This window comes from Sorex araneus, chromosome 9 (genome assembly GCF_027595985.1).
Source record: "Sorex araneus isolate mSorAra2 chromosome 9, mSorAra2.pri, whole genome shotgun sequence".
NCBI classification, from domain to species: Eukaryota; Metazoa; Chordata; class Mammalia; order Eulipotyphla; family Soricidae; genus Sorex; species Sorex araneus.
Window position 1 is genome coordinate 27,624,867 of NC_073310.1, and position 16,555 is coordinate 27,641,421.

At 36.7% G+C, this 16,555-nt stretch overlaps 1 protein-coding gene across 4 annotated transcripts in view; it reads left to right on the forward strand.

Moving 5' to 3' along the window:
- The window catches only part of LYST (lysosomal trafficking regulator), a 193,302-nt gene that overhangs the window by 85,042 nt on the left and 91,705 nt on the right, over window positions 1-16,555 (forward strand). For all 4 annotated transcript variants that reach the window (XM_004620365.2, XM_055146687.1, XM_055146685.1 and 1 more), the window contains 6 exons: window positions 1,337-1,497; window positions 3,804-3,994; window positions 5,114-5,359; window positions 7,781-7,954; window positions 9,861-10,010; window positions 14,728-14,865. In XM_004620365.2, the coding sequence (XP_004620422.2) occupies window positions 1,337-1,497; window positions 3,804-3,994; window positions 5,114-5,359; window positions 7,781-7,954; window positions 9,861-10,010; window positions 14,728-14,865 (1,060 nt within the window). The remainder of the gene's footprint in view (window positions 1-1,336; window positions 1,498-3,803; window positions 3,995-5,113; window positions 5,360-7,780; window positions 7,955-9,860; window positions 10,011-14,727; window positions 14,866-16,555) is intronic.

Below are 16,555 nucleotides of genomic sequence, written 5' to 3' on the forward strand. Positions count from 1 at the left end.
GAGAGAGAGAAAGAGAGAGAGAGAGAGAGAGAGAGAACCCCCTGTCTTAGAGACAGGCTGTGGAAGGGGTTGTCAGGAGGAAAACTGGGACATAGGTGGTGGGAAATGTTCACTGGTGGAGGAACAAGTGTTGAAACATTTATATAACTGAAACCAAATCATGAACAACTTTTCTGTGTATCTCATTGTGATTCAATAAAATAAAACCTTTAAAAAATAAAATTTTACTTTTTTAAAAATAAAAAAGGCAAATTGTGAACAGGATTGTTTTTAAATATTACTTTCATCTCTTTCATTACTTGTGTATAGGAAAGTCATGGACTTTTGTGTATTGATTTTGTAACCTGTCTCTCTACTATACAAATCTGTTATTTCTAGGAGCGTATCGCTAGAGGCTTTAGGACTCTCTAAGTATAGTATTCATTTATCGTACAGAAAATATGTATACATATATATTAAAGACATATCCTTGGCGAGGGAAAGCAGAGGTTTAGGAGGACTTGTCAGTGGTTGGAATCAACCATAAGTGTGGGGGGGGGGCACAGGGTAGGTAAGATAGAGAAGGGACCAGGATGACAATAATAGCTGGACATGATGACACTAGATAAGTACTGAGTGTTAAAAGTAGGTAAAGGGATATACCAGATAACCTTTCAGTATCTGTTGTACTGCAAACCACAATGCCCCCCCCAAAAAAATGGGGGAAGGGGGGAGAGAGAGATAAAGAGAGAGAAAGAGAGAATGCCTGTCATAGAGGTAGGCTGGTCAGGGAGAGGTGATGGGAAGAAGCTGGGGACACTGGTTCTGGGAAATGTACACTCGTGGAGGAATGAGTGTTGGAATGGGTAGGACTAAAACCAGATTATGAACAGCTTTGTAAAGATCTATCGAACAATGATTCAGTAATAAAATCTTAAAATAAATGAGGAAAACTTAAGTGAATATGTAGGTATCTTTCCTATAGCCTAGTGTATTTCTGTTTTGCTTCTTTCTTTCTTGGCTTATTGGTCACTAGCATTTTGGATCAGGAGACAATACAGTCTGTCCTCTCCCCAATACCTGACAGTGGGTGAATCGGGAAAATTGCTCAGGCAGTTACCATTATTGTGTCTGGGAGTTAGTTCAAAGATCTAGAGCAGCTTTGCATACAGCAGGCCTGGCTTTGATCTCTGGCACTGCATGGTCCCCTAAACACCAGTAGGGGAGATTCTTATATAATATACCAGGAGTAACACCGGAGCACCACCATGGCTCAAAACAATAAAAGAAGGGGGGGAAAGCTACTATTCTTAAACATTCATGGTAATTGAAGTAATTGATTTTTTTTTAACCATAGGAAATCTGATGTTACTTTGGATTTTATGCTTCCAAGAAAAACAAGTTTGTCATCTGACAGTAATAAAACGTTTTGCATGCTTGGTCATTGTTTATCATCTCAAGAAGAAGTCTTGCAGTTGGCTGGAAAATGGAACCTGGGAAATCTGCTTCTCTTCAATGGTAAAATTTTCTTTCTTAAAGTATTTCCAGTTTTTTTTAGTTAAGTATTAAATGAAGTAAATTATTCTGGATAAAATATCAATCTATTCCTTAACTTATACTTTAGTAAGCACTATATAGTTTTGATTCCAAAACATACTTTAAAAAATGATAAGGAGCTGGGAGTCAGGTGTGGCCCCAGAGGATCACCAGATATTGCCCAAAATCTCACACACATACATAATACTTGTTAGTAATTTTATAATCTAGATTTTTTTCCAATTGAATATATTCTTAATTTAGTGTATACAGTCTATCACCAACTGTCCAAATAAAAGGAACATATATTAAATCAACTTTATTATCACTGTCACTGTCATTCCATTTCTCATCGATTTGCTCAAGTGGGCACCAGTAACATCTCCATTGTGAGACTTGTTGTTACTGTTTTTGGCATATCTAATACGCCACGGGTAGCTTGCCAGGCTCTGCTGTGGAGGTGAGGTACTCTCAGTAGCTTGATGGGTTCCGACCCAGGTCGGATGTGTGCAAGGCAAATGCCCTACCCAGTGTGCTATCGCTCCAGCCTCATCATATTATACATTGTTGTATACTATAAATATTTATGTAATACATAACTTATTATATTATATTATAAACACATAATTACGTATTATTTTATATATTTTATGTAGTGTACATATTTATGTACTTCTGTAATCCTGAAAATGCAGTATTATCACAGGCAAACTTAACATAGCTATCAATTTTATTTATAGTTTTAGTACTTTCTCTGGGCTGGAGCGATAGCACAGCAGTTGGGCTTTCGCTTTTCACTCGGCCAACCCGTGTTCGATTCCTCTGCCCCTCTCGGAGAGTCCGGCAAGCTACTAAGAGTATGGAGCCCGCACGGCAGAGCCTGGCAAGCTACCTGTGCGTATTAGATATGCCAAAAACAGTAACAATAAGTCTCTCAATGAGAGACATTACTGGTGCCCGCTCGAACAAATCGATGAGCAACGGGATGACAGTGACAGTACTTTCTCTGAAAGTACTAAATTTTAGATTAACTTGATACATAATAGCATTGGGCTGGAGCGATAGCACAGCGGGTGGAGCCTTTGCCTTGCACGCGGCCGATCCAGGTTCGATTCCTCCGTCCCTCTCGGAGAGCCCGGCAAGCTACCGAGAGTATTCGATATGCCAAAAACAGTAACAAGTCTCACAATGGAGATGTTACTGGTGCTCACTGGAGGAAATTAATGAACAATGGAGGACAGTGCTACAGTGCTACATAATAGCATTATGTACTAAATTTTAGTTAAACCTAGTACATAATAGCATTCAAGCAGTGATTATTGAATAGATGAATCAATGCATGAGTGGGCTAAACACATCATTCATTTTCCACTTAAAATTGGAATTTGTAGTGGGGCCAAAGAGATAGTACTGGGGTTGAGGCACTTTCCTTACATGTGGGTGACCCTTGTTTGATCACCAGGAGTGATCCCAACTGAAGTGACAGGAGTAAATCCTAAGCACACTGGATGTGGCAATAAAAAAATACATACATACATACATACATACATACATACATACATACATACATACATACGTACATATGTACATACATACATATATACACATATCCATACATACATACATACATACATAAATACATAAACAAACAGACAACAGAACAAAATGGAAATTGGAGGCCAGAGAGCTAATCAGCTGAATGTATCTTTTGCAAACAGAAGCCTGGGTTCTATTCCCAGCACCACATGGTTCCCTGAGAACCACAGGCACAGAGCCAGACTCCTATGCATGGAGCCAGAACAGACACTGCTGGTGTGGACCAACAAACCAACCAACAGACAAATGAAAACAAATGAAATAAAATGGAATTTGCTGATGTGGAGGTTTTTTATTAATTATTAATTTAAAAAGAATATTTCTTAAGGATAAAATTGCCCAGATTTAAAAAATATTTCAGTTATCTTTGGGGCCAGAGAAACAGTATAGCAGGCACCATATATGGTCCCCTGAGCACTGCCAGGAGTGTTCACTGAGCAGTGTAAACCCTGAGCATGACTAGGGGTCGCTCAAAACAAAAAATAAATTTTTTAGTTACCTTTATAGGCACATTAATTCATCTCCTACCTCTAATTGACAGATTACTTGCTTTTTAAACCAATTTGGAAATAAGGAGTATTAAATTTATAAGATGATGAACAGCTATAAAAAATCTGACAAAAAATGACTTGCTTTTTATGAAAAATTCTGGTTGGTATAAGTACATAACTCATTTGTTATTTGCTATTTAGGAGCTAAGATTGGAGCACAAGAAGCCTTCTATCTATATGCTTGTGGACCCAACCATACATCTATAATGCCATGCAAATATGGCAAGCCTGTGAATTACTACTCAAAATATATTAATAAAGAAATTTTGCAGTGTGAACAAATCAGAGAACTTTTTATGACCAAAAAAGATGTGGACATTGGTCTCTTAATTGTAAGTTTTCACTTTTTGTTTTATCTTTATAGTATTAGTACATAGTATATTGTTGAAAATACGATCAGCTATGAGTTAGACTTTTTAATTTCGCTTTTATATCTTCTTTCTTTAACATTTTCTTTCCTGAGATCCTTTTGGGATTTTTCCCTGGGAAAATAATTGAAAAACGCTTTGACCTCAGAATTTGTTTTCAGGGACCGGGTGTGACCCAAAAAGCAAAAAAACAAACACAAAGAAATCATATGAATATATTAAAATACATGTAATATAGAAGTACATAAATATGTAAGCTATATAAACTATATAAAATAATATAATACATAATTATGTGTTTGTAATATTATATAATAAGTTACGTATAACAAATATTTAGAGTATATACAATGTATAATATGATGGGGCTGGAGCAATAGCACAGAGGATAGGGTGTTTACCTTGCACGAGGCCGACCTGGGTTAGATTCCTCTGCCCCTCTCGGAGAGCCCAGCAAGGTACCCAGAGTATCTCGCCCCCACGGCAGAGCCTTGCAAGCTACTCAATACTGGTGTATTCGATATGCCAAAAACAGTAACAACAAGTCTCACAATGGAGACGTTACTGTTGCCTGTCGAGCAAATTGATGAGAAACGAGATGACAATGACAGTGATGCTACATGTTATTTATGAAACATGCTTCTTTTCAAGCTTATACTGAGATAATTTTCTAGTTGCAGTTACATAATGTTCACTTTTTAGTATATCAGTTATTACTAAAAATTTCATATTCAAAATAATACTAACTGCTTCAATTAGAGTCACAGATTGCTCTTTATAATTTTATTTTTACTAGAGTATGTATAATGCACCAGTAAGCTGATAAGAGTATTAAGTCTAAATTCATGGTTATTCTAAAATGATACAAGTTGGAATCATTTTCAGCTTTGATTTGGTTTGTATCATTGCCACTGCTACATGAAATGAATCTTCACCTGGTTTCTCATATTTATGTTTATTGTAGTTTCAGTCTTTTTTTAAACAAAGAAAGCTTTGTTATTATCTTTTCACTTTGAAATAACTCTTTGATTGTTGATAGCTTGCTTTATAAACTTTCAGTAACTGATGGGATTTGTGTTTCAGGAAAGTCTTTCAATTGTATATACAACTTACTGTCCTGCACAGTATACCATCTATGAACCAGTTATTAGACTTAAAGGTCTAGTGAAAACCCAGCTCTCTCAGAGACCATTCAGCTCAAAAGAAGTTCAGAGCATCATACTAGAACATCATCAGCTGAAGAATCTCCAGCCTACTGAAAGTCAAACTATCCAAGGCATTCTGCATGAGATTGGTGGAACTGGTATATTTGTTTTTCTCTTTGCTAGGGTAAGAATAATGATTATAGTGTTTATCTAAAGAGAAACTATTGTTGATGAATTTCAGTGATTCTGATTTATAAATAAATACATCAACTATATTAGACCTCTAAGGTTAAAAATCTTATTGTTTTCGATGTCATCAGGATTAAGGCACTTACTTTGCACATAGATACCCAGCACCACTGGGTGTAGCCTAACCACCCCCACTTCCCCATCCATACGTACCAGGGAAAAAGAGTCAGCCAAAACTTCTGCCTTAGATGGCTAAACTGTTTTAAGTTACAAGATTTTAGAAGTTTTATGTTACCCAGAAATGTAGTTAGAGTATCTCTGGCCTCATGTTTGAAGATTTCATAAGCAGAAGGAGAAATGTAAAAAGCTTGGCCCATTTTATAAGTACTCTATTAAAATAAGTTGTTTTAATTATCCTGTTTTATCATCTGAGGCAAGGACAATATCTTTCCTTACATAGACAAGTCAGTTAGTAAGTATATGGTGACTATTCAGGAATTGCTGGAATTCAGGATAAGGGCTGTAAATGGTCTCATTGCAATTGGAATCATCTCTGTTTCCTTGTCCATATCCTTATAATTATAATTGCTAATATTAAGTTATCAGAATTTTATCCGTAAGTGTTACTCCTGTAATATTATCCGATTTTCATTCAGTTGTTAACTGGTCTTTCTTTCATAGGAACCACTTTTGATTAATTTTACAGGAAGGAAAATAGTGCTTGTTATTACTGTTACTGTTTTTAGGCATATTTGACCAACTATTCCTTACCACAGTAAGCCCTGTTTTTGCTTTCTTCTTTCATTTATTTCTGGCATCAAATACTCAGTTGAATAGATTCCCCTCCCCCAGTGTTTTAAAGTTACAAACTCTTTGTGTAACTCCTTGTCAATATTTTGTGATTAACTTTTATAATTTTAATTTCAAATATAAGTCCATAATCTTTCCTTTGATATAGTTTTAAATATAATTTATTATTATTGTTACTATTACACAGGAATCAGGTACTAAAGAAAAAGATATTTTTCATTTTGCATACATTTCAAATCTTGCCAATAAGACTTTTTAAAGTATATTTTCACACTTAAACCTTACAAAATCTCTTAAGTATCTTCCCCTTTTTTTGGACAAAAAATAAAACTCAGTTTTCTTACAAGTTTTATAAGCATAGAATGCCTTTTTTGAGGCTAATTGCTAGGTACCATTGAACCAAATAGGCAGTCTGTAGCCTCGTAATGTACAGTGAACATCCAATTTTAAATGGTCACCCTTCTCTTGTTTCTCCTCTTCAGCCACCTATTGATACCTGTTTCCTAGGATTTTGCTCTTTTCAGACCACCATCTCTTCGTATAGGTTTCCCTAAACCAAGTAGAGAAGAGTCAGAAGTACAAGGCTCTCGTGGTGTTTATGTAGGCTCTTTCTTCTTTGGCTTTTATCATGCTAATAATATTCTTATATGGTAGTTGTCATAAAGCATTGGTGGAATTTAAATATAAGGCATAATTCATGTTTTTGTTTAAATATGTATACAATGTTACCTGCCCCCTCCTTCCCTTCTCTTGTTATAAATGAAGGGGTGATTGAGTGGGGTATGATGAAATTGGGAGTGTATACACTTGGTTGTGTTGCTCACACATTTGATTGTGTATGTGTGTGGGGGGGTGTTCCCACTTATCCTAGAGCCAAGAATAACATTGGAAGAGGGGGGGAAATCATACTTGGCAATGTGGGGTAGTGTCTGTGATCCAACTTTGGATATCAAGCATGATAAATGCTTTTTTGCCCTTGTATTCTTATCACAGAGTCAGACTTCTGGACCTGTGTATCTTGTCTTTGGACTGAACCAGAAGTTCCCAAACATACTTGGCTTGCTTCCCCCCTTTCAGGAAAAAAAAATCACACCCACTCTCCTCCCCCATGCCTACCTCCTTTAAGTAAACAGAAACCATCCCTCAGTTACACTTGAGGTTATTGCCACCCCTGATCATCCCTGCACCCCCTGGTGAGACAGTATTTCCCCACTTTGGGAAACATGGGACTTGATAATGGGCCCCTTGGAAAGCAAGAATTAGGCTTTATGCTACTTTTCTTCTCCCATAAGATGTAACATGGAGCCTATTTGTTGATTGACCAGTTACCAAAATGTTGAGGCATTCTGCTGACATTTTAAATGACTAATGAAAATAATAGTGGCTTCTGAAATTGCCAATGTTTTTGCACTTCACTGATTGCATACTTAAGACTAAAGAGCATGGAATTTCTGTCTTGTTCCATTTATAATTCTTAAATAATTGCAAAGTATGCACAATAACAAAATTTCAAATGAAATGTGTGGATTATTATTATGTAATAGTAGAAAATTCACATGCCTAATTTTTCACTCTGAAATTAGTAAAAGAATCCACTTACTTTTAGGTTGTAGAACTCAGTAACTGTGAAGAAACTCAAGCATTAGCACTACAAGTTATACTCTCGCTGATTAAATACAACCAACAGAGAATACATGAATTAGGAAATTGTAATGGACTCTCCATGATTCATCAGGTGTTGATCAAACAAAAATGCATTGTTGGTTTTCACATTTTGAAGGTATGTCCTCATAACATTTTTTTTCAGAATTTTACATGCAATAATACCTGAGTCTTCCTATATAGTTTATGTTTCAGTTATTTCTGAAGAAAATGCAAGTAAATCAGTATGTATATTTTATCAAACAAGGTATTCTTCTGTTTTTCATCATTGAAATATTTTAAATTTTTTAAGGTTCTCAAAAATTAAGAAAAAAATTAACTTTTAGATTCTTATATTTGGATAATCTTATATTTTGATGTCTCTTATTTTGTAGCTTGATGAAACATAGACACTACTGTTTATTTCAGCTCCCACAGTTATGAAGAGTCCAGTTCTTCAGACATCTGCTATGCCATTTCCATTAGACAATGCCACTATAGTTTTTAAAGCCGTATTAGCTACCATTAAGAGCCAACTTCATATATTTTAATACTTTTTCTAGCTAAAGCATTGGTACAAAGGCAAAAGTATTTTATTTTTATATAACAACCACCATGAATAACAAAGATATTTATGATTGAGTTTTCAGGTGTATACTGTTCGAACACCAATCCTTTCACCAGTGCTCACTACCCTTCACCAGTATCCTCATTTTCCCTCCCGCCCTGCAGCCTGCCTCTGTGGCAAGCACTTTTCCCCTTCCCCCTTATCTTAGTGTTCCCTTCCCTAACTTATCCTTCCCACCCCTACACCAGTGCCAAGCTTCCTACTGAAGACCAGTTCTGCTCTTCATTTCTATTGCCAGTGGGCATGATATTCCCCTATAATGTTTCTATATATCCCACAGAAGAGACAGAGATCATCCTGAGTTTGTTCCTCTCCCTCTAATTTTGACTTAACATTATACTCTCCAGATCTATCTGCATTGCAGCAAGTTGCATGAAAGTATTTTTAAGGTTGCTTGTATTAAAACAAAATGCCATGCACTATGTCCCCTTAACTCTTAGAATCAGCAAGATACTTTTATGGCTTAAATTCATGCTGTCTTTTGGAAAGTGTTTGTTTCTGATTGCAGTAACATTGATTTACAGTACCTGTAAGCTTGGGGAGTACAGCTTTACTACTTTTATTGTGTGATGCCCTATCACATGCACCACCAAAGTTCTGCTTCCAATCCACTACCATCCATCCAGTCACCATCCTATTCTTGTACAGCCTTCTTTCTTTTCTGGAAACCATGATACTTGGTTAGACTGTCTTAGGGTTTGCTATTTTCCTTTCTATTCTATATGAGTGAAATTGTACACTTTGTTTCTTTCTGGTATATTGAATTTAACATAACCCTCTCAAGATCTATCCACACTTTTACAAATGGCAAAATTTCATCATGGTCGGGGGTGGGGGCCAGCAGTGAGTATTGCGTTTTTTATATATACTATCTCTTTTTTAAAAAATCCATGTAGTCATCTTGACTATTGTGAATAGTAGTGCATTAGGAATGCATGTATCTTTTTCAAATTAGTGTTTTTACATTCTTTGGTTACATATATATAGAATTTGAATTGCTGGATTGTCTCATAGCTCTATCTTTAATTTTTAAGAATCCTCCACCTTGCTTTTTGTAGTAACTGGTTCAATTTATATTGTTCAATTTATAATTCCACCAGCTCACCAACACTTTTCTTTCCTTTTAAATGTAAACCATTAAAGCTTTAAGAGGATTCAATGAATTTAAAAATTGAAATATAGTTTATTGTACCCTATATTTCAAACTAATAATTCATTTACAAATATTTGAACATTTACCATTTTCTAGTTATTGAATTGCTTTGCAAAACAGATAATTTGTGAGATATTGAATTATTCACTAATTTGCCTTTGAATTTAATGTTCCATCTACTAAGATTAAAAGCTTAATGTTTCTGTTGGATTTTTGGACTGCTGGATTATTTATGTATTTTGTATTAATGTTAATTTTCTACAGACTCTTCTTGAAGGTTGCTGTGGTGAAGATATTATTCATATCAATCAAAATGGAGACTTCAAGTTGGATTTAGACTCTAATGCTATAATCCAAGATGTTAACCTGCTAGAGGAGCTATTGCTTGACTGGAAGATATGGAATAAAGCAGAGGCATGTACTTAATTTTTTATGGTTAAAGAACATATGACAAGTATATCCTAATAACAGTTTCTAATTGTACAGTACTAGCTATATACCCTCTATTGTACAGCATATCTCTAAAACTTTTTATCTTGCTTAACCAAAACCATACCCATTAAATCCAAAATTCCTCTTTTTCTCCTACCTCCCAGTCTCTGAAATGGCCATTCTACTTTCTTTTTACATGAATTACTTCAGATATTTTAATATAAGTTGTTCAGTATTTGTCTTTTTGTGATTGCCTTTTTTCACTAAATATTACATATTCAAAGCCTTATATTGTAGCATAAAAAAACTTTCTTAAGACTGAAAATTATCCCACTGTGTTTTTATATAACAAATTTCTTTTATCCATTTATCTGTCAGTCAATGGATAGTTAGATGTCTTCCACATTTTGGCTGTTGTGAATAATGCTACAGTGAACATGAGTGTCCAAATACACCTTTGAGATCTGGTTTTCAGTTCTTTTGAATATCTACTCAGAAGTGGGATTGCTGAACCATATCGTCCTCCCTCCCTCCCTCCCTCCCTCCCTCCCTCCCTCCCTCCCTCCCTTCCTTCCTTCCTTCCTTCCTTCCTTCTTTCCTTCCTTCCTTCCTTCCTTCCTTCCTTCTTTCCTTCCTTCCTTCCTTCCTTCCTTCCTTCCTTCCTTCCTTCCTTCCTTCCAGATCTGGTTTTGTTCTTTTGAATATCTACTCAGTTCTTTTGAATATCTACTCAGAAGTGGGATTGCTGAACCATATCGTCCTTCCTTTCTTCCTTCCTTCCTTCCAGATCTGGTTTTCAGTTCTTTTGAATATCTACTCAGAAGTGGGATTGCTGAACCATATCGTCCTTCCTTCCTTCCTTCCTTCCTTCCTTCCTTCCTTCCTTCCTTCCTTCCTTCCTTCCTTCCTTCCTTCCTTCCTTCCTTCCTTCCTTCCTTCCAGATCTGGTTTTCAGTTCTTTTGAATATCTACTCAGAAGTGGGATTGTTGAACCATATTGTCCTTCCTTCCTTCCTTCCTTCCTTCCTTCCTTCCTTCCTTCCTTCCTTCCTTCCTTCCTTCCTTCCTTCCTTCCTTCCTTCCTTCCTTCATTCCCTCCTTCCCTCACTCCCTCCTTGCTCCTTCCCTCCTTCCCTCCTTCCCTCCTCCCCTCCCTACTTCCCTACACCTGCCATGCTCAGGAATTAGTCCTGGCTTTGCATGCATCACTCCTGGAGATCTCGGTAGACTATATGGATGCCGGGGATTGATGCAAGGCAAGCACCCTACCTAATGTGCTATCACACTCCGGCCCCATCTTTTAAATTTTTTAAAGAAACTTTCATACTGTTTTCCATAAGAGCTGCAGTGATTTATATCCCATGAACAATGTCCAAGAGTTCGAATTTTTCCATATTTTCTCTAACAATTGTTGTTTTCTGGGTTTTTGACCAGTAGACTTTCTATTATATATAAGGTAATAAATCATTTTTATTTGCATTCAGTTGATGATTATTGATGATAAACATTTTTCATCTACTTGTTGTCCATTTATGTATCTTTTTGGAGAGATGTCTATTTGAGCATTTTGCCCATTTTTGTATTGAGCTATTTCACTTTTTTTGTTACTGAGTTGTTGGAATCTTTATATATTCTGTATATCTATATTTGGGTAAATTAATAGACATTCTGGACCTGGACTATATCTTTATTTGATGCACAGTTTGCAGTATTTTCTCCCTTTATAGGTTGTCCTTTTATTTTGTTGATTATTGCCTATGCTGCAGATAGACATGTACTTTTTTTTAAACTTTTTTATTGAATCACTGTGAGACTGTTACAAAAGCTGTTCATGACTGGATTTCAAGCATACAGTATTCCAACACCCATCCCTCCATCAGTGCACATTTCCCAGCACCAGTTTCCCCATATTTCCTCCCATTACCCCCCACCCTCACCCCCTGCCTGCCTCCATGCTTTTCTTCTCTCCCTCCCCCACCCCTCCTCTCTCTTACTTTCTCCTCTTTCTTTCCCCCCTCCCCTCTTTCCCTCTCTCCCTCTCCCCTCCCTTTTGGGCATTGTGATTTTTAATATTGATACTGAAAGGCTACTCATAATATCCCTTATCTACTTTTAACCCTCAGATCTTGTTCAGCGTGATCATTCCCAGCTATTATTGTCATAGCATAGACATGTACTTTTAAATATACTGCACTGCACTGTCGTCCTGTTGTTCATCAATTTGCTCAAACAGGCACCAGTAACATCTCCAACGAGAGACTTCTTGTTACTGTTACTGTTTTTGGCATATCGAATACGCCACGGGGAGCTTCCCAGGCTCTGCCGTGCAGGCAGGATATTCTCGGTAGCTTGCCAGGCTCTCCGAGAGGGACAGAGGAATTGAACCCAGGTCAGCCGCGTGCAAGGCAAACACCCTACTTGCTATGCTATCACCCCGGTCCTTTAAATATACATCTCATCATTTTTCTAGAGAGTAGAATAAACTCACTAGTTCAATGTAATGTTGATTGTAACTGGAAATTTGGAGGTTAATTTCTGTGCAAAGTGTAGAGTAACCATATCCATAACCATATCCATTCTGAGACTACAGTAGCATGACTTATGACATGACCTGATTGAGAATAACTAGAGTAGTCTCAGCCTGGAGAACAAAGGTTTCATTTGAATGGTTTGGGGTTTTGCATTTGGCATCAACTTAGAAAGGAGCCTGCTAAAAGTGTGGAGAGTTTGGTGATGAAGAAGAAAATGTTTACACTAAAGAGTTAGGGGGCCAGAGTGTCCAAGAGTCATAGAGCTATATCACAGGTATGTAGGACAAGGCTATGAAATCTTTACTTTGTCATAGTAAATGTATAAGCTAAGGAATTGTTTGATCTTTGTCTAGGTGCAATATCTTAATACATAGATGTATTGAGGTGATCTTGACAAGGACCCAGCCATGGGATGAATAAAGGACTTTTTCCTTTCTATCCTAGTTTTGAACAATCTTGGTATAGACTCAGAGAGGTATTTTAGTTCTAGATTTAGGTAGAATATAGATTTTCTATAGTGTAACAACTTTATCATCAAACTTAAACACCAATTTAAAATATGTACACTTAGAATTCTTCCAAAATTTGTTATGCCCAAATTTGGCAACAATTCCACATATTTTTTTATTGTCAGTAATGAATTGTGAAGCTTTTCTAGTCTATTATTGATAAAAAATGAAATTTTCATGAAACATACTAGAGGAAAGACCATTATTTTTCTGTTCCTTATATAGTAATTATCTTGCAAAGTATTGGTAATTTGAAGAAACAATGAAAGAATGTGCAATTATAAAACCTGGGAGATATTACAGAGTTGTATCCACTAGCTAAGTAAACTATCACTTTTTTCTAGGCTTTAAAGTATTTGTCTGTTTTTAAACTTTGTGACTTTGTATGATTTCTCATTCTGAATACTCACATTCAATATTTAAAAACCCAGATATGTGCTGGAGAGATAGTACAGCAAATAGGGCACTTGTCTTATACCTGACCAACCCAGGTTGGTTCCCTAGCATCCCATATGGTCCTCAGGATGATCACTGAACACAGAACCAAGAGTAAACTTTGAGTATTGCCGGGTGTAGCCCAAAAATCAGAATTAAAATTTAAAAAAATATAGATATATGTTGATATAAAGTGTGTTTCATGCCACAGTGAGAGAAAACAAATGAGAAACCATGTGTAAACAGGATCAGACTTGGTCAGCTCAGTTGTAGACTTAAAGACACCTACCACAAAATGACAGGTTTTTTTGGTGATATTTCAGAAAGAATGCAGATTTGGGATTGTTTTATTTAAAAACAAAATTTTGGGCTGGGAATGTAACTCATTGGTAGAGATCATGCTTCATGTGCTTAACCCTGAGTTTTATTGCCAGTGCGCGCACACGCGCGCACACACACACACACACACACACACACACACACACACACAACCACTCATTCACACATATAAAACGTTACCTTTAAATTCAAAACTGAGGGGCTGGAGCGATAGCACAGTGGGTAGGGCATTTGCCTTGCACGCGGCTGACCCAGGGTTCAATTCCCAGCATCCCATATGGTCCCCGGAGCACTGCCAGGGGTGGTTCCTGAGTGCAGAGCCAGGAGTAACCCCTGTGTATTGCCGGGTGTGACCCAAAAAGCAAAAAAAAAAAAAAATTCAAAACTGATACTCAAAATTGTTGCAAATAGTTGTGTGGGATTAAAGTGAGATTTGGAAGATGCGAACTGAAAGTAGACTATAGACCAAACATGAAGGCCACTCAATGCCTCTATTACAAACTGCAACACCCAAAAGGAGAGAGAACAAAAGGGAATGCCCTGCCACAGAGACAGGGTGGGGTGGGGGTGGTGAGAGGGATACTGGGATACTTGGTGGAGGTGAATGGGCACTGTTATGAGTGAAATGCAAACACAAAAGTTCATAAGTTTATAACTGTACATCACAGTGATTCTCTAATAAAAATTTTTTTAAAAAATTAGAAAGGATTTTCTAATTTTCTTTCTAAGTTTAGAAAAATTTATTATTTGAGTTTGGCTTTTGTTGGTGGTGGGTCACTGTTTAATGGGCATAAAAATAGCAAGACCTGATATTTTGTATATCTTTTAAAAAGCAAGTAGAGTGTTTTTCAGTAACTGTGTGCTAATTAGTGTTTCTTTTTTCAGCCTGGTGTTTGGGAAACTCTGCTAGCAGCTCTCGAAGTCCTCATCAGAGCAGATCACCAGCTGCAGATGTATAATATTAAGCAGTTATTGAAAGCTCGTGTGGTTCATCACTTTCTGCTGACTTGTCAGGTTTTACAGGTATTTTTTAAGTCACTCTTAAAGATACTTCTATTTAATAACCGAATACTATCGATTCACAGTTTTTGTAAGATTTTTCTCTTTTCCACCTTCCCTACTCTCCAGAAGACTTTCAACAAATACAAAAGGCATTTTTAAACTTCTATCTCTGTTAGCTTGATCTTCACAGTCAGTATTCCTAACTCATCTACAAAATTTGGATTGCTAAATTTCTGAGATGCTTTTCTATGTTAGGATACGTAAATAATTTTATTAATAATAATGTCTCTTCTTCAGCATCAGTAGTTATGAAATTTTAATCTTTCTGTATTCATTAACACAAATATGTATTTGCTAACATTATGTGTACTAGAATTGACATTGAAAATATATCAGAGGGGTTGGAGTATTAGCACAGCAGGTAGGGTGTTCGCTTTACATGTGGCAGACCTGGGTTCGATTCCCAGCATACTATATGGTCTCCTGAGCACTGCCAGGAGTAATTCTTGAGTGCAGAGCCAGGAGTAGCCCCTGTGCATCGCTGGTTGTGACCCAAAAGGTAAAAAAAGAAAAGAAAATATATCAGAAAGGTTATATTAAAAAGTCTCACTAATGCCACCAGTTTTATTAAAGTGCTTGTGTTGTGACATGTCTTCTAAATTTTTTTTATCTGCCTTGACAGATGTCCTTTTATCAGTTTCAGTGGCTATTGGATTATTTCTCAACTTTGTTTTCTCAGTATCTGAGTCATCTAGGTCATTTGGTCAGGAATATTTTCTTTGATTTTAATGCTGTTGTTCAGTGGTACTAATGACTTCTCATTGAACTTGTCATGTAAGAAGAGTGTGAGATTGGGCTACAACACCAGCCTCATACTCTATCACTGTGGCCTTCCTGACTTTTATTGTTTTTCTTAATCAAGTGAATATTTGTCTTATCTCAGAACACATAGTATTCTTTCTGACTGAGAGGTTACTGATCCTGTTCTTTTCATCTGGTCAACTCCTTTTTATTCTACTTTCCTGGTCTTTTTATGTGAGTGGGCTATTTTCTCTCATAATCTCTTTTACCCTTGCTGTCACTTTTCACAAACATAATTTTGTTAATTTTATGTTGTTCTGAGGTTATGGTTCATTTTCCTTTGTAAAACCTTCTGAAATCAGGGATAAGGTTCTTTTGATCACAAGGTAGCCCCAATATGCGTTTGCACCCAGAAAACCATTGTTTGAATAACTGAGTTCTAAACAAACAAAAACATGCTTCCTTTCTTAGCCCCGGTGATAAATATAAAATGTGATATCTCAGATCACTTCAAAACAAAATTTTTTATGCATCATTAATGGGCGGGTGATAGCACAGCGGGTAGGGCATTTGCCTTGCACATGGCCGACCCGGATTCGATTCCTCCATCCCTCTGGGAGAGCCCGGCAAGCTACCAAGAGTATCCCACCTGCACGGCAGAGCCTGGCAAGCTACCCGTGGTGTATTCAATATGCCAAAAACAGTAACAACAAGTCTCACAATGCAGACGTTACTGGTGCCCACTCGAGCAAATCGAGGAGCAATGGGATGACAGTGATACAGTGAATGGGCAGGTTTTCCTCTAAGTCAATTTCTTTTTATATTTTGAAACTGGTTGACTACTTTTTAGTGAGTACATAAGACATTTTGAATGTGTTCTTCACTTTTTACGTCTCAGAAAAATAACACT